This window comes from Fukomys damarensis, unplaced genomic scaffold, assembly GCF_012274545.1.
Source record: "Fukomys damarensis isolate Sample0158 unplaced genomic scaffold, DMR_v1.0_HiC HiC_scaffold_5, whole genome shotgun sequence".
Classification (NCBI taxonomy): domain Eukaryota; kingdom Metazoa; phylum Chordata; class Mammalia; order Rodentia; family Bathyergidae; genus Fukomys; species Fukomys damarensis.
In genome coordinates this window covers 7,213,166-7,238,326 of record NW_022900917.1, presented here as the reverse complement: position 1 = coordinate 7,238,326, position 25,161 = coordinate 7,213,166, and the positions used below count along the sequence as shown (strand labels likewise).

Below are 25,161 nucleotides of genomic sequence, written 5' to 3'. Positions count from 1 at the left end.
TTCTGATGAGTACAACACACCCAAGGGTTACTACAGGATAATGGCCCACTGCTGACTTACTGCACAAGAAAATGGATCTCTGCGATAAACCGAACTCAAAAGAAATGTAATTAATAAAGCGGGGCGTGGTGGTGCACGCCTGTGATCCCAGCACTAGGGAGGATGAGGCAGGAGGATCACTGAGTTTGAGACCAGCCTGGGCTATGTAGTGAGTTTCAGGTCAGTCTCAACTACATAGTGAGACCCTGTCTCAAAAAATCTACAAAAAGAAAAAAAGAAAGAAAAGAAAGAAAAAAAAAATACGGTCTTGCAAAGGTGTGTGTATGTGTATTAATTATGCTCCTTAAGTCTGATGATTTATAGCAAGTAAAAGTCTACCTCTGACAGCCAGGGAGAGTCTAGGGCAATGATGGCAAACCTTTTAGAGCTTTCAATGATAACAAACAGTCGGCTGTACCATGCATGCCACTGGTCTAGGCTGATACAAATTTTATGAAGAGCAATTTGGCAAAAACTAAACAATGAACCCTAAGTGTGCCTACATTCTTGGGCTCAGTAATCTCATTGGAGGACTAGATCTTAATGAAATAAGCAGCAGTGCAGTCTAAGACACATGCAGAAAGTCACAAAGACAATTATCCATGAAAAATAACATTAATAGTAAATAAATACAGGTTGGGTAAGTAAATAGAAGTTTACTATTGGTTGGTATAATAGGGTGAAAAAAGTTAAAATGTGTACTCTGGTCTATTAGAGGGAGACACCAACAGGACACATTAGAAGACCATAGACACAATCAAACATGCATAACAATGGCACACTAAACACCAAGGCAAAAATAACAAGAAATGTACTGAGACAGCTACAAATGGATCAATTTAAACAAAAGAAGAGAATGGGTAGATTATTCAACACAGATCACACATAAAAGTAAATTGGATTAGACAAATACCTAAATGTAAAAAACTATGAATGTTCTAAAAATATGTGTTTCTATATGAGTATACACAGATAAATAGAACTATGACTCCAAACTGTGCCTTCTAAAAAAACAGCAAATGGAGAAGCTATAGATGAAAACATTGACTAATCATAAACAAAACAGAAAGGCATACTGTAAGTTGGGGAGAAGCATTTGCAACAAAAGAATCAAAGGATTAACATTTTTAACACAATAAGCTCTTATAAATTAATAAGACATAAGTAATATTGCAACATTCCTTTTCTCTTTGTGAGTTGTCTGAGCAAGAAATATATAAAAATATTTGTTTTTAGTAATAGCTTAAGAAATATAAATTAAGAAAATGATTTATTATTTTTTAAGGCATAATATCTAATATTAATAAAAAATAAAATCCAAAATAATGAAAACAAGTCCTTCCATGTTAGCTGAAAGACTACATAAATATTTTGGCTCCACTGTGGGAAAATTAACAAATGACATTAGAATCCTCAGAATTTGGCATAGTCTCTGAATCAGGACATTCAGTTAAAATTTATCTTCAGAAAGTGATCTTGCATCTGCACAATTTAGCTTTGAGGCTGTTTGCTTTGATTATGTGTATGATGATAAGAAACTAGAAACAATTATAACGTATCTAAATTGAGAATATAAGCAATTAAGTGATATCATAAATGAAATATTATAGTTATTAAAATAATTTTCAAATAATTCAAATTACAAAAATACAGACATAAGAAAATCTTAACAACATATCACTCAGCAGCAAGACATGTTATACTGCCAATCTAGAAATGTATTTTAAAAATTAAAAACCACAACACATTTTTCATTTCTACAGTGGTTTGTATGGGGAGCTCTTTTTAATGCTTTAAGGATTTTCTCAACTGAACATGCACTTCTTTGATAAAAAGCACCACTTACTCCAAAAAGTAACGAATAAAAATTAACTTTCAACTTTATTTACTATCTCGAATGGACAACAGGGTGGCTCTGCCAAATGTTCCAATGCGCCAGGGTGGTCAGGAGCGAAAACTCACAGCTGGAACTGAGGGCCGTGCTGCTTCCAGGGAGGAAGGCGCCGGCAGGCCCAAAGCCCTGCCACTGTCTGGGGACGAGCTGGGCCCATTTCGCCCACTCCCAGGACGGACACACAGGTGGCTTGTGGGAGGTACAAGCAGAAGCCCAGTGCACTCTGACACCCTCGATGGCTATGAAACCGCCGTGTAGAGCCACAGGGTGCCTCCTGGGGTGCCACAAACGTCATCTGCCTTTGGACGAATAACTCTTCCAGGGACAGCGATAAATGCCCCCACCCCATTCTGGGGACCTCTCTCAGTCATCCGGGTGCTGCACCTCCCTGAGGACTCTGCCCTTCCTCCTGCAAGCCTGGAACTCATCAGGCTTGTGGTTTTCTAAATCTTTTCTTAGCTCTCTGCACTGCTTGGGTGCAGACTCTGGCCACTGCGTTCTGCTCTACTCCCAGAGGTTCTAATCATCTGCATGTTCCCCCTTCCTTCTCTCCTTCTGCCTTAAGAAAAACAACTCGAAGGTGGGCACTTATCAGCTTAGAAGAGTTTCTGCTTTCTTAAAGCTTAACACTTTCTGCACCAGGTGGTTGCAACCCCAATTTTCCTCTCAACATAATCTTGCAACACATATGCTGCTTGGCCGGACTGCGTATGTCCTGAGAATTGATTCTGCTGCCCCCGACGCCACTGGTCTGTGATGCCCACTAATATATCCCCATTTCTGGAGAGGTAGATTTTCTCCTACTGGCCATTATCTTTCTTCTAAGTGAACTGAACTGTGTCTTCAAAGGATGCTTCCAAGTGTGAACGGCAAGACATTGCACGACATCAGAGCCGGTCTCTCCCCACGTCCGTTATGCTCTTGGAGATTGTCGGGAATCAGGGTATTTGCTCAGGCAAGACCAAGCAGATCAAAGGGGGTAAACCAACACACCCAAGTACAGAGAATCTGGTCTTATACCCCACTCGGCCAACTACACACCATCAACAGCAGAAGTGAAAGCCAACACAAGCGAATAAATATTCACGGCCACGAACCAAGCAGTCTCACTTACCTCTAGTGTAGTTAATACAATCTTCTCAACTGAAGAAAAATAAGCCTCCCACAAGAATTGTGTCTGCTGTCTAAGTGCTAGGATTTTATCCTGATGAATAGACCTGATTGTAGAAGGAATCTGTAACATAAAGTGAACACATAGTAATTTTAACTGTAAAACAAAGAGATGTGCCTGATCTAAACAACCCAACTGGGTTGCACTTTTATTCCTCATAGCATCAAGCCTCTAGCACACAGAGCAAAATCAGCAGCCCCTAAGTAGAAATTCCCTGAGAGGCTTTCCAAGCAGTCGGCTCTTAATGCATTGAAGTTATGCAATAACTTAGTTCACATCAAAGACTCATCTGCAGCTAGGTAGGTGCTTAGAGTGTTCCGATAGTCACAACTGCTGTTTCTTCCTCTCAGATCCCCAGGCATCTTCAGTCCTGCACATGGACAATCAAATTCTACAGACAGTAGCTACAGGCCCCTGGACTTCATCCTCCACGCACTTTTAAGGTTATCCCCCCAGGACCTCTAAAATAGCTATCGAAGGGCTTTGCAGGAACACTGAAGAGCCGCCCCATCCAACCAGAAGCCAGGGTTAGATGCTCCTACATGCACATCTCTCCTTCCTCCCACTGGGAGCTTTCTCACTCCCTCGGTCTCTTTCTGGCTCCAGCCCTTACCCAATTTAATTGCAACTTTCACACATCATACATCTTTAGCTGCATGCTACTCTTCACCCAGCTAGACAATCTTAAAAGAAGATCTTCTTTCCTATCCATCCTCTATACATTTTAAGGCTAGAAGAGTGGTGTCTTATATAGTAGTTATTAAGAAACAAGAGCTGAATGTAACATAACCTTTTGAAGCCACTATCATCAGGACATCGTCATTTTTAATAGTTTAGCTTAATGCTCAACCCTACAGGAGCTGGACAGTTTGAGATAGGATTTTTGCCTCAAGCTATGCTTCCTTGGACTGGCCAGGCAATCTCGCAAAAGCTCCATTTCCTCACTTATGAAATAGGGAAAATGAACATTACACAGTCTAATGACGATTATGTAAGTTCTGGCACAGAGCCATAAAACAGGGCAAGTTTAGTTAATACAGCTTGTTACTATTGCTATCATTATTATTATTGACATTAAGATGGAACCATTCTAATCTGGATCCCTTGATTCTATTCAGTGTTAGGCCAACTGTTAAATGCCTCATTGAACCTGCCTGGGTCTGGACCTCTGAAATGGACTTCCTGGGTCTCTGGCTTGCTCCCTATTTTCACCTACAGTTCAAGGTCTGTTTCACTTACGGAGTCTCTATTCTTCGCAGACATTCCTTGTGACTAGCCAGTGCCCTTTTGTGCTCACCTGTTTCTGCATGCTTGCCTCCCGAGTGCATGACTAATCAGACAGACATGGGAGCCCAGGCTGAAAGGGGAAGGCTCAGTCCGCTACGTGAATAGGGAAGTTGAAGGAGGCTGTAACTAAGTTCCCACTAGAGGGGAAGAGACGGCAGCACAGATTTCAGACTCTCCTCGGGAGGAACAAGGAAACTGCTTTGTAACTAACAGGAACAGAGGGAAAAGTTCGAGTGCTTTGGCCATGTCCAAAACTACATCTGGGCCCCAGAGCAAGCGCGTGGACTCACAGCATGCACGTGTGCACACACGCACGCACACGCACGCGCACGCACACACACACACACACACACACAGTCTGGCAGGAAACGTGAGACCCAAATCAAGACTTCCAAGTCCAACATCAGTAAGACATCTTTGGAGAAGATAAAGTATTCATATCATGAATCCCTGATAAGTCCGAGAAAATTTATTTTTACTTACTTGCTGAGAAAACTACCACCTAGACTGTCAAAGAAAGATTAGAAAAAAACTGTCATCCTGTTCATTTTCCACAATCATGCCCTTTTCAGTGTCAGCGGTCATCCTGAGTTGGCTTCACTGCTTTATCAGGGTTACGAGGAACTGATCCATTCGACATTGCCCAGAGCTACCACCACTACGTGGTCTCCAGAAAATGGCACCTGCTATGGTTCTGAAAGGCGAGAGGAACATCAGCGGTTCTCCCACCAGGGGGACTCGTGGTCTCACACAGCCACAGCTCGACTTCTCCCTCCAGCGCGGTGAGTGTCACCAGTTTGTGCGTATGACTCAAGCGTCTGACAGCAGCAGCCTGCCCTACCAAGTACCCCAGAAGACAACTGCAACGGACTGAAAAGACAGAGTTCCAGGATTTGTTTGGGGTTTTTTGTGTGTGTGGATTTTTGAGACAGGGTCTCACTAAGCAGTTGAGACTGACCTGGAACTCCACTATGTAGCCCAGGCTGGTCTGGAGCTCACAGTGATTCTCCTGCCTCAGCCTCCCGAATGCTGGGATAACAGGCGTGCGCCACCACGCCCAGCTTCAGAGTTCCAAGTTTTAATGGCATTTGGCTATTGGTTGTTATTCCGCCTGTCCGAGACGGGGTATGGGAAAGTGATAAATTAATTCCAATTTGACTGGACTGTTTTGGAATTTGAGGAACTCCACCAAGTCTCAATAAAAGGTCATGTGTAGTAACGAAAGTAATAGGACCTAGCAAAATAGACCTAGAGAAGCTCTGTCGGTGACGTGATGACAAGGATATATGCAAATAAAAACATCTGAGCTGTTCTAAAACAGGAAATGAAAAGTCGTAACGTAACAAAAACAGTTCCCAGAGCACAGATTTGGGCTCAGCGCCAAGTCTTTAAGACCACTGCTAACGACAGCACAGCCACTTTTCAACGTGGAGACAGCTGTGCAAAAGCAGCCTTCGGACGGGACGGGAAAGCACCAGCCAGGGTGGGTGGGGTGTGAAGAATACAGTGTCCAGACGTAGAAATACTCAGCAAGTTTGGCGAAATGGTAGAAACTGGACAGCCACAAGGAAGGAGCCCGGAATGCTGCCCGTCCCTAAGACAGACTCCAAATGCACTCCGATCAAATTCTTAGGCGCCTTGGCAGTCAGTGGTGGTTTCCATCCCCTGTGTTTCCCAAATCTCCACCAACGGGCACGTGTTATTGAAGGGAAAAGACGATGCAGAAAAGCACTACCTAGATTTCTTTGCTTGGCTTTTCACAGTGAACAGTGGGGGTAGACGCTCGCTCTGGGCGGGGCCTTCCTCAGCAAGTCTGTAAGGATCTCCCGAAGGAATCCGAATGGGGGATCGCTGCCATCAAAGCAGTCCCTTCACAAATCCTCTAGACTCCTTTCTCAGCAAACACCTGAGAAACCACCTCATCTTTAGGGCAGAATGAGACAGCCCAAATGAACAGCTTCTGCCATTCCAGATCTCATATTTTTCTTTGGTTTCATTTCTGAGGTTCCAGCCACCACCAAGGCCTTGAGGCCCAAATGAAAGGAAAGTTGGTGGAGCTGTGATCGGCTGGGCTTTCCTAACCCATTGCTCACTCAGTCACTGATATTTCACCTGCTGCTTCAGGGAGAGCAGGGCTGCATTGCTTTCTCAGCCCACTAGCACACCAGCCAGCAGCACAGAAGCACAATCAATAACAGTCAGAAATGCAATTTTCTAGATATCAAAAAGAAAAAAGGAAAAAGCAAAGACATTAAGGATAATCTTTCCAGAAATACTTTTGGTGATTTAAAGATAAAATGTAAAATATCATGAAAGAAAACCATTAAAGTACTCTACAATTTTTAGAGAAGAGAGCAGTGATTTATGGTGAACTTCAAAACTACTGCACAGAGAAGCTTTTGGAATCCATCCATACTCTTGCCTCTGTATTTCTCCGAGTACTATGTCCTCCTCTCTCCTCTGAGCAGTTCAGACTGTTCGAGGGGGCCGCTCTCTTAAGTAATACCCGAAAGATAACACCAGTGAGGGCACCCAGGTGGGTGCTCATGCTAAGTACAAGAACTGATCCCAGAGTAATCTGAAGGTGAAAGCAGAACCAGGGAGAGGAACTTGCCACAGCACAGTGCTATCGTTTCTAAGCTCCTGCTTGCTGCAGGGAGTAGAGAGGCACCTCTTCTCACCATCACACTCATGCTATTTATCTGCAACTTTTCTTCCTGACATATTCTGTGGGCCTGGATAGATTTTTGTGTTGGAAGGTGAACAGTATCGTATCAAATGACTTCTTATTCACCATGACACAGGCCCTTTCTTCCTGATAAAATTTCTTTTATGGCGCTGACCTTTTGAATTCATCTTCTTTGAAAGTTTAGACGGGGGCAGCAATCATCCACTGATGGGTTGAAGGCCACAGCCCCTTCCTTACCTGTAATAACAATCTCTCATCGCCTATGACGGCAGCTTGGTTCCAATTAATCACTTCAGAGAACGGCAGCTCCCATCCATTGCTGAGCATCACAGGGACGCAGGCAGCCTGTGTGAAGAAGGGATTCGAGGCGTGTGAGGGAGGCAGCTGAAGAAGCCTCCCCATGGAGAGTGGAACCAGCACAGACTCAGTTACAGGCATTTCTGCTCTGCACAGAACCCGGACTGCTCGGGGCAGGAGCAAAGGAAGCTCTCTGGAACTGTCAAGACACGTGAAGGTCACATGTTTCCAGCCTGCATTTTCATATCTGCAAGTCTTTCCCTGGAATGCTAACACCCCATTGCCATTCTGGCGCAGGGTCTGGCTGACCTTACCTTCCTGGAGGTTACTGGCCTAGCCGCAAAGTTTTATCGATGTAACAAAAGCTTTCACTAACAAAATTCAACCATGAAAACAACCTTGAATATAAATGATTCTGTCAGTGGAACGGCACACTAGCCAAGTGGTTTAACTCAATGGTAGGAGCAAGAAAGAGCAGCTCAGCTGTGCTATGGAGCATTCTGTGAACTTCCCTCTTACAGGGGTCCACTTCCCATCGCTCTGCAAACTCTGAACCTGGATGCACATTCAAGGGCTATTGACAAAATGCTGCTTCCGAATAACTCATAATTCAAGCCAGAGAACAGTTTGTTTCATGCAACATCCCAGGAAGCTGCAAGAAAGCAGTGATGGCATGTGTCATGGGGCACACAGAGCGCCCGGAAGTCCTGCAGAAGAAGGAAGCTCTTCTGTCGGAGGATCACAGAATGATCTGCAGTTAAGAGGGAGCTGTCCAGGGCATGGGGCAGGAAGACACAGCCACCAGAGGACAAGGAAGGCAGGTGAGAGATATCGGTAGAGAGCGCGCTTTCTGCCTGGCATGGAAGGAGGCTGGCTGTCACCTCCAGGGAAACGTGGACGAATGTCTCAGCAGGACTGGGCACCTCTGCAGTGAGGCTGATGCGCAGGGGGCTCCCATACAGGCTCGGGAGCTAGAGCAGGAGCTCTGCATTGCAGAGCCTTTGGGCTGCTCTATTATAGGGTGCTAGGGTCAACCACTGGCCCCAGAGCGGGGCTATATGAGAAGCATTATCCACGGGGCATCACCCACAGAATTTAGAGGAACCAAGCAATGGGAGACCAAGAACAGGTGAAACCCATAATTTCGCTTTTGGGGAATATCAGCAGTACTCCCTTCTCAGCGCGTTTGACCTTGGCTTCCAGGGAAAAGCTCCGTGAAGGAACCCAGCAGGTCAACCGGAAGCACATCTGCCTTGTGTTTGCAAGTACGACCCCACCTTTGGGGGGTTTTCCCTGGTGGCAAAGCTACTTCATCTTCCCATCACCAAAGGCAGAGGGTGTGCATCCTGCCCAGAACCCGTACTTCTTCTAAGCAATGCTTCCGATTTTCTGAGGAGAAAAACTCAGATCCCTAAGGCACATCTGACCTTCCCTTGGGTTCGGAGATACACTTAAACTCACCCTGTTGACGGTGGTCCTCAGCCCTACCCTGGGGGAGTTTCAAGGTCTCTTACCTGCAAAGCCTCCAGGAATCTGAAGGAGCCCAGCCTGCGCCCGCGCGGAACCAGACAGAAAGTGGCATTGTGCAGCATTTCCCGATAATCATACCTAGAAACAGAGGAGGCGCAATTAGCAAACAAGACCCCTTCCCCTTCAGGCCTGAGTCCCACATTGCGCATGTGCAGAGATTAACCCCACCCCGGGGCTGGCCCTCTTAGGTTTCCATTTTGGGGGAGCGGTTTGGGGATTTGCAGGGAGAAGGACAACAAATGTGAACAGGCATGGCGGATAACGCCACTGAGGTTTCCTTTGCAAACAGTACATAAAAAGACAAGTCTGACTGTCCTAGAGACAATTTGTCTTGCCTGGTCTTCATTCCCCAAACGAGACTTCCACGTCTGGATGAAAAAGGAGGTTTCTGTAGGCTTAACAACAACAAATCATTGCTATGTCCTCTTCTCCCTCTCCTCGAATTCCAGGCCATTCAGGAAAACTAAAACCATTCCTGTTCCTTGCCCTCCAAACCATGCTAAGAAAAACTGTTCAGGAAACCTCAGTCACAAGCACAAAACAACACTCATTTTCTCCTTCAAGCTGGAGTTTCTCTATGAGATCAGAACATTCAGTTTCTGCAAGCAAATACCGCTCTATAAGAACTGACTGACCCGACCGACAAAAGACGAGGCAAGATGGTGAGGGGGGAGCTGGTCTAAGAAGTGGGGAAAGAGGAGTCGCAAGAGAGAAAAAAGGAGAAGAGGGTACAGGGATGTGGAAAACACAAGAGATGATTCTTTCTCTTACTCAGTACCACTGAATGGTAAGTCACTGCTTTCGATTTTGGAAAAGCGCACACCCTATACCATGAGTGTCACTGTCTTTAATGGGAGTGAGGTAGAAGAAAGATAAAAGGCATCTCATTTGTTTAAGACTGTCACTATAGGAGTGATTACCACAAACTCATTCCTAAACATGCAGTTTCGAGTTCATTATGAATTTAAGCAAAGTGGGGAAACCAGAGATGGCTCCTGTCCTGCGAAGGCTCCAATCCTTAGAGCCAAGACGAAATCACTCTCATTTTTCAAGAGCTCCCAGTGCTGCGCAGACAGGTGTGACTTTGACAGTAGCATATGTCACCAGCATTTTCTGACTCTAATAGTCTAATTTAATCATAGCCTGAAGGCACAGGATTCTTCTCTCCTCTTCTTGGGATATCGATATATACATTTATATTTTTAAATTCCACATCTATTTTTATACCCCCATCCAAACTAGGCATATGGGAGTAAGCCAATTTTCAATTACAAACCCGTCATTAAGAAGAAACATCATGCAAAGGGCCATTTGCTTAAACAAGCGTGCACAACTAATTTGCACAAGAAAAGGTCACTGTGAATAGATTAAGATTATCTCCATTGAGAGTCAAATAAAAAACCCTTGCTGCATTAATTAAACTGCAAAATAGACTTCAAAGTGGAAAAGATTTTTAAGAAGGCTCCAATCTTGATAAATAAAAATATATTATGTGGTAATGACTTCTCTTTCCTCACCAAACACACAAAGGTAATTGACAAGTATCTTCAATTCTAAGTGTTGATAATGTCTGAATCTCTACCCAATAGAGAGCAGGGAGATGTGCGCATACACATTTATGTGTAAAGTTTAAACTGATTTTTTTAAATATAGAAAGGTTGAATGTACTTCAGATTTTAGCAAGGTTTAATGGGCACTCAGGAAAGAAACCCCTGAGGGTCCAGCACACAAGTCCTACAGCTTCATCATTAGGCAGCTAAAAATGCAAAACCTTATTATTGTTCCAAATTGTAACAAGTTCCAAAGTTGCCAGTTACAGAATTTATTTTAGGGACTGGGTGGAGGGAAAAGAAGGGTAGAATCGAAGAGGAAAAATTCAAATGGCAGCTATAAGAGGGTGCTGATTTTTCAGTGGCTGCACAGAAGGATCAGCTGCTGGTGCAGTGCAGGGAGAGGTGAGACTGGAGCTCGCCGTCCTCCACATCATGAGGCGGGAGCACCCTCGAAGGAGGAGGAACCCGCCAGCGAGCTGAGACGGGGCAAAGCACAAGCGTTTCTCCATTCTCAGTTTCCTCAACTGCAAAAAGAACCAGTTGGGCTACAACACCAAAGACTCCATTTTAACAGTCCTGTAGTGTTCATGTTATCGCCGTCAGGGAAGGGAGAGGAATGTCCTTCGAGGACATGCCACTGCGTAGAAGGTTTCTACATTCGTGCCTACGGTAGGGTGTGTGTGTGTGTGGTGAATGTATGAGTATAAACATGTCTGTATGTACACAATGTATGTTTAGCATGTGGGTGGTTATATAGACACAGAAGGTCATACAGATTATTATGCACGCATCACTCAAAACGATGATTTCTGCTCAGATTTCTGAGCACGCAGAGCCCAGCCTCCCTCTCTTTCAGGCTCTATCGTCAGTGAGACTACGCACCAGGGGTGGCTTCTGGCTGATGACAAGGAGGCCCTGTGAGACCAACCACTTGTTAGGTGCCCTCCCTCTTCTCCGTTCCTTGTGATGTTCTGTCCTCTAGCTACAGGGGTACCTCGGTTCACTAACTTAATTCTTTCCATGATTCCTGCTGAAGAAGTCATTCCATGACATGGAAAGAATCCTAGAAAGAATCGAGTTTGTGAACTGTGGCACCACTGTACTTAAGCCCATTAATCTGCAAGGTGTGATTAAAAAAATAGTGGTGGATGGTTTAAATGACAGTAAAATAGTAAAAGACACTTTGCTTTAATCTTCTGCAAATTACTCCCCCACATGCACAAACACACTTCAAACAAACATGTTTACCTATTTGTTCTTGTCCCTTTTGGAAGCGGTTCTGGAAATCCTTTTTCACGAGTGTCTAGTTGTGTGACCATGGCTGCCTTGATGTCTTGAGTTGATTCAAAATATTTAACTTTCACGGCCATTTTGGGCAAAAGCATTTTAGTGCCAGATTTGGACAATAAGCACACCACAACTTCTTTATGAGCTTACCCTTTGGCTGGGTGGCACTGGTTGCAGTACTTACCATATTTATGATCACACCTACTAATGATACTCATGAAAGAGCACTTCCAGAGCCGCTTCAGAAAGTGACAATGATTAGTGTGTTTCTAAGAAGGAGGAAGAATTTCGATGGAGATCATTGTCAACGCCTTTTTCTGCAATAAATTCTTTAATTTAAATATTCACTGTATATTTTGATTATAACTCCTGTTCTTTCAAGAAACACTCTTTCACCCATGTCCCACATTTCACAGATGTGGTCCAGGTCTTTTCTAGTTGCTGGATCTACCAAAGCGTAATTGACAACTGAAGAGCTAAGAAGCTAGGATGTGCCATCTTCTGGGAACTATGTGTATCCCAAGATTATAACCACCTTTTTGGAATGGCACATAGATAACTCTGTGGACACTCTTCCCGGCAAAACAACATAGTAAATAGTAAAAGTTATGAAAAACATTTTACTGAGAGTCTCTGAAAACTCTCCGAAGGGTAAAATGACAAAGAGTTCATTTGAAAAATTCTGCCCAAATTTGGCGAGAATTGAGAAGCATCTGTGCTGTGATGACCTCCGATGCACCTGCCAGCAGCTCTACCTGAGGCCCCCTGAACTCCCTTCAGCAAGGTGGAAGAGGCAACCCCTTGAAGAAGGCAGACACTTGCACGTCATAGATCTGATAAAGGACTCTTATTTCGAAGATGTAAAGAACTCTTCGGCTCAGCAATGAAAAGAAAAGCTAATTAACAAATGGGCTAAGAATTTGAATTGACATATTTCCAAAGCAAGCACACAATGAAAGATACTCGACATCATAGTCATCAGGGAAATGCAGATCAAAACCACAGTAAGATACCACTTTTTAACCCACCCGATGGCACTCACTGTCCAAAGAGTAGAGCAAGTGCTGAAGAGGATGTGGAGAAATGAAAACTCTTCATACCTTGCTGGCAGGAAAACAGAATGGTGCAAGTCACTTAGGAAAACTATTTGGCAGTCCCTTTCCCAACTAAAAACAGATTTAACATATGACCCAGCAGTTGTACCCTTGGCCATTTTTCCCAGAGAAATGAAAACTAATTTTCACATAGAAACTTGTCCACAAATACGCACAGTAAGTTTATTAATAACAGCCCCAAACTAGAAACTAGTAAGATGTCCTTCATTCAGTGAACGGTGCAGAAAATTGTGGAACATTGACAGCCTAGAGTTCTTCTCAGCAACAAAATGGAACAAACGATTGATGCTTACCACCTCAAGGAAATTATGCTGCATCCAAAAGCCAATCTGAAAAGGGTACAGACTGCATTACTCCATTTACATAACATTCATGAAATAACATAATTATAGGGATAGAGAACAGAGTAGTGGTTGGCATTGGTTGGAGGTAAGAGACCAAGACAGGCAGCACTTGAAAGGCCAAGTGTTGGGGGGTACAACCTTTTAAATAGAGTAACCCTCTCCTATTGCTTAAGTCTAGAAATTATATTAATCACACCATAATCGCACCTTACTTGAAAGTAAAAGATAAACACATGCTCTCCTAAGCGAGAGGGTAAGTAAATGAGACATAATGCTTGAGAATTTCCAGCTTTAATTAATAAACGGCTGTGTTACCCTTTTCAGATGACATTAAGTTTCCTACTCTGAAGGTAACGACACAAGGTAGAAGAGCTCATAAGTGATCACAAAGAAGATTACAATTAAAATGCCGTGACCCTGAATTTAACCGACAGACCAGCCACTCAATGGCCACAAGATTTTCTCCCTGCAATTGCACCGAATAATGTATGGGCCATTTAAAACCGGCTGTGTGACAATGCATAAACGAAGACCCCCCCCCAGAGGCAAATTTTTTTGCACACAGTGATTCTGTGAAACTGGGACGGGTGGAGCAGAGGCACAGGGCCACCAAGGCCCGCAGCGTCATCTCCACCCTGGTGAGCTGGACAGAGGCAGTGCTCTGGCCTCCCCAGGGTGCGGTGACCGGGACACTCCAGGGAGAGCGCCCAGGATTCTGTGTTTGAGAACCACTGCCTGACAGTGAAGAGTGTCTTAATTAAGAGCTTAGTGGCTAAGCAACCAAACCTGGGTTCGAATTCCAGCTTTGCTATTTACAAACTAAGGGATCTTGGGCAAGTTACTGAATTGTTTAATCTTAGTTTCCTGGTTGGCAAAAGGGGGATAATGTTTCCATTGGAACGATTAAATGATACATTTTAACTAAAACACAGGCAACATTATAAGCGATCCCTAAATGAAAGCTATCATTACAGAGATGAAGGGAGGCCACAGAGTATAATGAAAAACACAGCCCATTTAAAGTTCGAAAATCTAGGTTGAGGAATTTGGGGTTTAGCTGTACCACTTTCTGTGTTACCCCACACAAATCATTTAACTTCTCTGAGCGTCAAAGTCGTACAGATCAAATGAAGCCATAGACACACATTCTAATCGGTAAGGCCCTATGCGATTGCAAGTTATTAGGGTAAATTATAGCAGAGTGAGAGGAATCAAAACATGAAAAAGCTACCAACAACAGCAGCAGCAGCATCAACAACAAAAAACCAGATTCCCAAAGACGGAGCCAAGAGACACATGTGGGGCAGGCCCTTTAAAGTAAAACGGAAACAGAAGCTGTGCATCACAACACAACACCAGCTTCCAATTAAAAGAATTTTGCCTTATTATCAAAAGCAACATAGGCAAGGATGTCGCCTGTGCGCCGCACAGGTCCTCCTGTGGCTCTCACAGCCCTTCTGTAGCATGCACAATTGCCAAACGAGCCTGCATTTTGCTAATCAGAGAGGACAGAAAGAAAGAAGAGATCCAGCGTCTGATCTCGGCACTCACACAAGCCTAGTCTCCACAGGATGCTCCAATTGTCTCCAGTACTGTTCATAAGGCAACTTAACATCCCAGCTGATCTGTTCCCTCCAGCCCCACCCTCATAAGTAATTCGTCCTCTCCCCTACACTCCGATTTGAGCACATCCCTTAAGACAGGAAACAAACCGACAGAAAGCTCATGAACGCTGGAGTTCCACAAAGCGCCCTGGAACGAGGAAAATAAAATTGGCATCCCTTGAACACAATGTGCCTTTTTCATTCACTGAGCAAACATCAGGTGGATGTCTCTACCGTGTTCCAGGCACTGCTCAGGGAGCTCATGGCCCAGCGGAAGGACAGACAACTCCGAAAGGCCTCTCACTCGGTGAGCTGTAGTGCTAGGGTGGGGAATGGGGCGGCGGGGAGGTGACGGAGAAAAGGCGCCGTGGATACAGCTGCCATTGATGGGGCAGGGGTACATCAGGGTTCTGAGCTGAGTGCCGACGAAGGTGCAGCGTCAGCCTGGCACAGGGGTACGAGGAGGTGATGGGCAGCTCTGGTTCCAGATAGAGCAGCAGTAACGCAGACCCAAGGGAGCTTAGGTGGACAAGGAGCGGGGAACGAGGCCCGGTCCAGGTGGGGTCCCTCCGGGCTGTCCTGTCCATTATCTCCTGGAGAGCGCGTGACTTGTGCAGGTGATTCTGAGATAAGCACAAGAATGGCAGATGACGCACCACCAGAGGAATCCTTGGGACCATGCAGCCCAGATTCACAGGGAAGTTACAAAGTTCAGAGAGTTCAAAACCCAGCGGAGCGAGGCCAGAGAGCCAGTGCTCCAACTGCGGCTTTCTGGATTCCAGGGTTCTTTGCTTTCGACCACGCCCTGCTGCCCCTGCTCAGCTACACAACAAGCAGGGCTTGAAAGTCAAAGCCTCCTGAGCACTTCACACTTCTAGCACCTGCAGCTACCGTTTCAACCCTGTGCACCAGCAGACTGCAGTCCAACGCAGCCACAGCCCGCTTTTCTTTACTAAGCCCCTTCTTTGGCCTTGCCAGATTTAAAGCTTACAATTTCTACCAATTTTTGAGAAAATCTAAACGTTGACAGCACGCAATTCGATGAAGTTGGACTTCAGCAAGACCAGAACTGAGACCACATGAGCAGGAGCCAACGGCTTAGCTGGAAAATGCGTCTGGCTGGTCACCACCGCCCCGAGGAGCGGTCTTCAAAAAACCATGTGGTAAGTGCAGACGCTCATGCTCCTTGAGGACTCTCTGGTTTGCTGGGTCTCCTTTCTGCTCATGCAGCCTCCGTGCGGCGGCGGTGCCAGGGTAAGAGAGCTGTGTGTGAGCACGAGCTACGCCGACATGCAGAGCTCAGCTCGGGCATGGCTGTCAGCCCAGCTGCAGCCTCAGGGACACTCAGCGCTCCCAGAGTGGGGGCGCTGTGCCTCGGGCACCTTGCGCATTGTCTGCTTCTAGAACCACCAGGGCACCCACTCGTGCCAAGGACGGGAAATGTATTTTTTGTGATTCTCCTCAATGGGGCGCCAATCCCAAGTTGTCCAGAGAGCGCCACTCAGCTAAAAGCACAGGTGTTTGTATTCACTCATTCTGACCTGGCTTGCTGAGAGCCTGGGAGAAGCACGTAGTCTCACGTACGTCCTTTCATGTCAGGCCGATGGCCATGTATGAAGTGGATACGGTTATGCCTGCCTTAAACAGGATGAAGAGAGTTGGAAGGGTTCTTAACTAAAATATCCTGTTGCAAACTCAGCAGGTCAGCATCGCACATCATTGCTAAGCCCTCCACCATACCCCTGCCCTAACCATCTACTAACCACCCAGAGCTAGAGACTTAGACAAGGCGTCACTGCTACTCGTGCATGTGAACGCAGAGATGTCTCAGGGACCTCGTACTCCCAAAGAGATAGAGGGCCCTTGTGGTTCTGGCTCATGAAATGGCTGCTCGGTGGCTAATATGGAAGACAGCTTAAGAAATATGACAGCCATTAAGGAAAACGGTTATAATAATAGCCCCACTGATGAGATGTTCCTTGTGCTGCGCAATCTGTACCCTTTAGCGCACTAAGTTACGAGCATGGGATTCAGGTGCTGTTGGCCCCATTTCTCAGAGGAGAGGGTAGAAGTGGGGTTTGTACAGGGTGCAGGCTCTACACAGGCTCCACTGTCTCACACAGCCTCTCCCAGCAGGGAAAGAGTAAACGAAGCCAGCACGGTAAAAACAGGAGATTTTCAGTACACCGCGCCCCATGGCATTCAGCTCAGGAAGCTTCTGGGAGGAGGCAAGGTTCTGCAGCACCGCTTTTATACTCAGCAATGCCAAATTTCAAAAACGATTCTGAGATAAATGCAATTCCAAGACATGTGGGTCTACACTCTCTGGCTCAAAAGAAAGCATTTCTGGCAATGATAGAGAAAGGGTTACCTGGGGAAAAGGAGGGAAGAGGAGGCTCGAATAAGAAAGGAATCGGCAGACCAATGGATGTGGATGGGTGAACATTCAGAAGAGGGGGAGGCCGGAGGGCATTATCTCAGCAGTGCCCTCTCACCAGGCACCGAGCCAGCCATGGGGAATGGCCAGGCAGAGCTGGGCCAGGCAGCATGGCCTGAGGCCCAAGAAGGCCAGGACAGAGCAGGCAGCATGGAGGTCTGTCCTCAGAGGCACAGGGTAGGCTGAATCCCAGGGGGCCAGCCATTGAAGGTGCATAGAGCCCTCTCTCCTTCCTCTGCTTAACCTCACTCGAGCTGCCTGGAAGATGCCTTCCAGGTATAAGGCTACCCTTCTCCCCTTCCTTTCTCTGGACTCCAGGAGGCAGGGCTCCTGCCCATCCCGGCATCTAGCTATCACACGTCCTGGCCAAAGGCAGCCACTCAGAAGTGAGTTGGTGACAGGAAGGGCACAATGATCAGGGTCCACCCATAGGCACGGTGGTGAGAGCACAAGGAGACAAAGACACAAGCCCTCCATCGCTCTTGGACCACTAAGCACATTTCCAACTCTTGATTACGCCACACCCACCTGCAGACATCTTCATGCATGAGCTCAGGTGTGGCCCAGTGATTTAGGGGATTGGAAAAAAGTTTCATTTGGGTTTTGTACGTTGTAAACACCTTTTCCTCTGTCTCCATGTCTAAAGGCTTGTTAAAAACTTCAGCTTCTCTCCACAATGATGAGTTGGGGAATGTGTTTCATCAGCCCAGGTGAATAGCATTATTTGGAAATCAAGTTGAAGGCATGCACAGCACAATTCGCACAACCTTCTCCCAGCCTTCTTCCAGGTCTACCCTGACAAAGCCACTGGAGCAGCTCCTTCAGACTCCCTGACACACGCTGCCCTGGTCCATAGGCAAAGCCTCGCTATCCACAGAAGAAAACCGAGCTCAGCACAGTGTTCTGGACACTCACCCTGTTGCTCCAGGACCTGTGTTCCTGAAAGGCCAACCCTGATCAGCCTTCAGGTTAGAAAGACACTTGGAACTCCTGCTGGGCTGTTCTGCTAATCAACGAGTATGCACACAGAGGCTGCCCAGCACCCTGCATTCCCTGTTAGTGCTCACACTTTGGGTTGATCCCCACACTTAAGTGATTACTGAATACTTTGATGACGGTCCTGGAAATGGTTCAAGAACCTCACCTTCCCATCTCCTTTTCTTCGCTGAGTGTAGCTCAGCCCTGGGCCTGTTGCACTGATCATGCAAATAAGACCTCAGAACTGCACACGCTGACGTGCTGCATCTTCAAGGAGCTGTAGGGTCTTGGGTGTAGCTTGGTGGTAGAGTGCTTGCCTAGTATATGTAAGCCCCTGGGTTCAAGCAGAAGCACTGAAGAGAGATGGGGTGGCAGGGGGTGGGGTTCTAGGAATTTCAACATAATATGTTCAAAAGTTGCACAAAGCAAGTGGTTTCTGGGCATTTTAATTTTTCCATCTGGACACTGTGAATGTACAAATGTAAGGAATGACCAGAGGTCATTATTAAAATTGTGATCCATTAAAAGGTCTAATGACACCTATTGCTGATTTACCAAGTCACCCTTGCAAGAGAGCTGGGTTCCTGGGAACCAGAAAGGCACACAAGTCTCAGTTCTGTCATTCCCTTGGCAGAAGCTCAGCAGTGGCCTGAGGACACAGCCTATAGAGCTGAGTTACCCTTTCCTCTCCAGCTGGCCATGCCGCCCACCACCCCCTGGAGACGCTAAGGAGCTGGCTGACTTTACTGTGGCCTCATTCTGGGAAGAGGCTGTGGGACAGAGAGGAAACTGAACATGTGACTGGGCAAGGTGGACCAGATGGCCCTGTGGAAGCCTCTGTGCTCTCTCCCTGCCCCCTGACAGGTGAGGACCTGCAACTCCTCCATGCCAGGTAGCACTCTGGGCCCTCAGGAGCTGCTTGCCAATGGGTTCTATAATCTATACAGAGTCGCCCAATCCCCTCCCTCCACATTGCCCTAGTCCTACTCCTCCTTCAGATGGAGCAGGAGTAGAATAGCAAGAAACATACTCTGGTTCTAGTTTTTGCTTCGGTTTTTTTGTTGTTTTGTTTTTGGTACCAGGGATTGAACTTGGATCTTTGTGCTTGCAAGGCAGGCCACTGAACTGCTGAGCTAAATCCCCTGCCCTGGTTCTAGTTTTAAAACAGATGAGGTTCAATTTTTGGAAGGCCACCCTGAGATCTGCTCTTCCTTTGGCCTGCTTGGACCCATTCCGTGGGACTGGGTAGCCACACCCTCCCCTGCCTGCGCACCACCAGCCCCAGCGAGGAAGGCAAGATTTGGAAGGCAGCTCTGAGATTTACTCTCCCTCCAGCCTGCTTAGGCCCATTCAGCGGGACCAGGTAGCTGCACCCTCTCCTGCCTGCTCTGCCACAAGCTCCAGCAAGGAAGGGGCGCCCTTGAAACACCCCCATGAACCACCCCCACTCTCAGACCTCCTGATTTGGCCAGTCCTTGGACCCACTCTGCAGAGGCATAGGTGGTTATAAAGGGTATTTTTCTGAGCTCCCAACTTGGAACATCTTTAAAGAAAGGGCAAGGAAACCTGTAATAGAACTGTGTGGAGTTCAACCCTGCAGGTTGGGGAAGTCAATTTGGGCCTTGTGGCCTGAAGTCAGTCTGAGTCACGGGGATCTGCCATTGGCTAGCTGAGATCAGGGGACTTGGTTCTGTACATGGCTGAGCATGTGGTATATTATGACAGGAAAGACATAGCCTGAAAGGGGTCCTTCAAATTCTTTTTTTTCTTTATTTTCTTCATTCCACTCTGCAAATTCTTTCTTTTTTCTGTCTTCTTTCTCCAACTCAGTCTCTTGCTCCACCGTATTAGCCCTCATCTCCCTTTCTGTTCCTGCCCTAACTCAGACTTCTTTTTATCTTTTTCCTTTATGTTCTTTTCTTCTGTCAATGTACCTCACTCATTGGTCAGTAGTTTCAAGGGAAAGCGAGACCCTGTTACTATTAAGGGGATATATTCTTGTCTTGATTCCTGCACTCTATCTATCCCCTTTGAAGTTAATAGTTTTGTAAAGGTTGTATGGTCATTCTATGTCGTCTGGCTTCACTTGAAACCTTCTACAATTCTTTCACTTATCTATTCTTCTCGTCCTAACTCTGTCTAAGCCCCCATCCTAAAAGGTAAACATGCTATATTGAAAAGTGTGTTTACTGCAAACATATTTTGGGTTGTTTCTTGATTTTAATTTAATTCACATAGTTTAAAGGTGATAGATTAATGACTACCACAAGTGGTCAATTTGCAAGTTGTGCTTGATCCTATTGTGCTGCTGACTGTATCAATTGGGATAAAGGATAGTGATTGATTTAATGAGTTGTTTTCTCTGATATTATGAAAATGAGAATGTCTATGAGTTCGATATAGTTGCGCTATTTATTTAGTTTACAAAAGCTAAAGCGCAAATATATCAGGAAGATTTAAGTAATAATCCAAAAATTAAACCAAGGACAATGCAACAACAAAAATACAAATGAGAAAACACTTAAGCAAGACACAAAGACAGATATCCAGTTCACCAATGGAAAACAGTAGGGCAAAGGAGAATGAAAAGACTGATAGTGAAGAGTAGGACACCCTGAACCCATAGTACAGGCAATGACAAAACAGATCAATCAGGCTCTAGAAAAATTCAAAACAGAAATAATTTCCCAGATTACCATAGAGATGGTGAGCAAACTGAAAGTCATGATTCGAGACTCTAGAACAGAAACCGAGAAAAAAATAGATGAGCTCGGAACCATGATAGAAGCCATGAAGGCCCAGCATAAGAAATAAATATAAACAATGAATGCCCAACAGAGGAAAGAAATGAAATCCATAAAACAGATTCAGATATCCAGGAGATTAAAAACTATTGAAAGTGTACGCAACAGAATAAAAGACTGTGAATATAGAATCTCAGATACAGAAGACAGGATTGCAGTCAGTTACCATGAAAAGAGAGGTCTCTTAAGGGCCGGGGATGTAGCTCAGCGGTTCGGTGGCCTGCCTTGCAAGCGCAAGGACCCGAGTTCAATCCCCAGTACCAAAACAAAAAAACAAAACAAAAAAAAAAAGAGAGAGAGAGAGAGGTCTCTTAAAAACAGTAAGGGATCATGTGAAATCGATCCAACAATTCCTAGATGATGCAAAGAAGAATAACATAAGACTGATAGGAATCCATGAAGTACCAGGAAAAAATGAAAATGACTTAAAAAAGATGTTCACACAATTAATGACAGAAAACTTCCCAAACAGAGGGGAAGAATTAGATATACAGATAAGTGAGGCATATAGAACTCCAACTAGCCACAATAAAAAAAAAAATCTATGCCTAGGCATATAATACTCAGTATCTCAGAAATCTAACAGAACAAAATACTACAAACAGTAAGAGAAAAGAAACAAATCACATGCAAAGAAAAGCCCATGAGAATCACAACAGACTTTTCAACACAAGTCAAGGAGAGCCTGGAGTGAGGTATTCCAAGTCCTAAAAGAAAACAACCTCCAACCTAGACTGATGTATCCTGCAAAACTCTCTTTCAAAATGGATGGGTAAATAAGATACTTCCATGAGAAAGAACACCTGAGAAACATCATGAACACCAAACCAGCACTACAAGGAATTCTAAACAATATCCTAGAAAAAGACAATGAAGGTCACAACACCATGAGTTCCAACAGACCAAATCAAATAGGCAAGGCAAGAAACTAAAAGAAAGGGGGGCGAGTAACAAGAATTAACAAAAGGACAATAACATGATAATAAGAAGTCAGGACATATCAGTTATAACCATCAATGTCAGTGGCCTCAATTCACAAATCAAGAGAAATAAGACTGGCAGAATAGATTAAGAAGCAAAATCCAACAATATGTTGTATACAAGAAACACACCTAGAGCAAAAAGAAACCCATAGGCTGAAAGTGAAAGGATGGAAAACAATTCTCCATGTGACATGAGCCCAGAAAAAAGCAGGGGTAGCAATCTTATTTGCAGACAAAGTAAATTTTAAGCCACAACTCATTAAGAGAGACAAAGAAGGTCACTACATCCTTGTAAAGGGAACAATTCAAGAGGAAGAGATGACAACCATAAACATATATGCACCAAATATTAATGCCCCCAAATATATAAAACAAATATTACGTAACAGGAAAAATCAAATAAGCACTAATACAATTGTAGTGGGGGATCTAAATACCCCATTATCACAGACAGATCATCTAGGCAGAAAATCAACAATGAAATATTAGAACTGAACCAAGCTTTTGAACGCATGGATTTAATAATGTCTATAGAGTGTTCCACCCCACAAATCAGAATATACATTCTTTTTGGCTGCACACGGTTCATTCTCCAAGATAGACCACATACTAGCTTACAGAACAGGTCTGAATAAATGCAAAAGAACTGAAGCTATCCCCTGTATATTATCAGATCATAGTGCAATCAAGCTGGATAGCAATAGCAGAAAAAACCATAGGAACTTCACAAACACATGGAAATTGAACAACACTCTCCTAAACAATCTATGGATCACAGAGGAATTTAAAGAACAAATTAGACAGTTTTTACAAATAAATGAAAATGCCAATACAACATATAGGAATCATGGGACACAATAAAAGCAGCTTTACATGGAAAATTCATAGCACTGAATGCCCACAGTAGGAAAACAGAGTGAGCTCAAATAAACAACCTAATGATGAATCTTTAACTCCTAGAAAAACAAGAGCAAGAAAAACCCAAAGCTCGAACAAGAGAGGAAATTAAGAAGATTAGAGCAGAAATGAATGCAATGGAAACTAAGAAAACAATACAAAAAATAAATGAATCAAAGAGTTGGTTTTTTTGAAAGAATAAATAAAATTGATAAACCCGTAGCTAATCTTATCAAAAAAAGGAAAGAAAAGGCTCAGATCCATGCAATCGGGAATGAAAAAGGCAAAGTCACAAAGATCCAACAGAAATCCGGAGGATCATTAATACCTACTTTGAGAACCTGTACTCCAATAAATTGGAAACACAGAAGAAATGGATAGAATTTAAGATACTTATGAATTACCAAAGTTGAACAAAGAAGATAAAAACATTCTAAACACCCCAATTACAGTCAATGAAATTGAAAATGTAATTAAAACTCTACCAACAAAGAAAAGCCCAGGTCCTGATGGATTCACTGCTGAATATTACAAGACATTTAGAGAAGAACTACTGCCTTTACTCTTCAAACTTTTCAATGAAACTGAAAAGGAAGCTATACTTCCAAATTCATTCCTGGAAGCAAGTATCACTTTGATTCCCAAACCAGGGAAAGACTCAACTAAAAAAGAGAACTACAGGCCAATCTTCTTAATGAATATAGATGCAAAAATCCTTAATAAGATACTAGAAGCAGAATATAGAGGATCATCAATAAGATCATACATAAAAAGATGGAAATAAAGTATTTGTAGATAGGGAGGTGAGGAGGGGGTGAAGGGAGGGCAGGGGTAAAGGGAAAAAATGAGAATCAAGACTTGTCATGTGGAGGTACAAGATCCCAACAATGAATGTAACTGTACTGTATCCCTAAAATGTACCAATAAACTCAATTAAAGCTGAAAAAAAATAAGATCATACATCCTGACCAAGTTGGATTTATTCCAGGGATGCAAGGATGATACAACATATGTAAGTCAATAAATGTAATACACTATATTAACAAAGTCAAGGACAAAAACCATATGATCCTCTCCATAGATGCAGAAAAAGCATTTGACAAAATTCAACACCCATTCACGATAAAAACCCTGCAAAAAATTGGAATAGATGGTCTATATCTCAACTTAATAAAGGCTATGTATGAAAAACCAACAGCCAACATCATATTAAATGGCCAAAAACTGAAAGCTCTCACATTAAAATCAGGAACAAGACAAGGATGCCCACTATCACCACTCCTCTTCAATACAGTTCTGGAAACATTAGCCACAGCAATTAGACAAGAGAAAGAAATTAAAGCAAGAGAGATAGGAAAGGAAGAAGTTAAACTGTTATTATTTGCTGATGATATGATACTCTACATTGAAGACCGAAAAAACTCCACCAAAAGACTTCTAGACTTAATTGACAGATTCAGTAGAGTAGCTGGATACAAGGTCAACACTCAAAAATCAATATATTGCCTTCTTATACACAAATAACAGAGTCACTGAGAGAGAAATTAGGGAAATAATTCCTTTCACAATAGCATCCAAATAAATGAAGTATCTAGGAATCAATCTAACAAAAGAAGCAAAAGACCTCTACACTGAAAACTACAGCACTCTGAAAACAGAAATCGAAGAGGATATAAGAAAATGGAAAGATATCCCCTGCTCCTGGGTAGGAAGAATCAATATAGTGAAAATGGCCATGCTACCAAAACTGCTATACAGATTCAATGCAATGCTAATTGAAATTCCAACACTATATTTCACAGAACTAGAAAAAAGAATCCAAAAATTCATTTGGAACCATAGGAGACCTAGAATCTAAAAGCCATCCTAGGCAACAGAGACATGGTAGCGGGTCTAACAACTCCCAATTTGAAACTATACTACAAAGCCACTGTAATAAAAACAGCATGGTACTGGCAAAGAAACAGACCTGAGGATCAATGGAATAGATTGGAAGATACAGAAACAACTCCAGATGTACTCAGCTACCTCATTTTTGACAAAGGAGCTGACCATCCTCAGTAGAGGAAAGATAGCCTCTTTAATAAATGGTGTTGGAAAAGCTGGATTTCAACCTGCCACATATTAAAACTGGACCCTTATCTTTCACCATGCACCAAATTAAAATCCAAGTGGATGAAAGATTTAAATATTAAAACAGAAACACTAAACTTGCTGCAAGATAAGTTAGGCAGAACTCTGGGACACTGGCA

The 25,161-nt window shown here is 44.1% G+C and overlaps 1 protein-coding gene across 1 annotated transcript in view; it reads right to left on the bottom strand.

Moving 5' to 3' along the window:
• The window catches only part of Ext1 (exostosin glycosyltransferase 1), a 265,534-nt gene that overhangs the window by 27,224 nt on the left and 213,149 nt on the right, over positions 1–25,161 (bottom strand). Inside the window, exons 2-4 of the mRNA XM_010619519.1 lie at positions 8,892–8,985; positions 7,318–7,425; positions 3,048–3,167 (exon numbers count right to left, since the gene is read on the bottom strand). Coding sequence (XP_010617821.1) covers positions 3,048–3,167; positions 7,318–7,425; positions 8,892–8,985 — 322 coding nt within the window. The remainder of the gene's footprint in view (positions 1–3,047; positions 3,168–7,317; positions 7,426–8,891; positions 8,986–25,161) is intronic.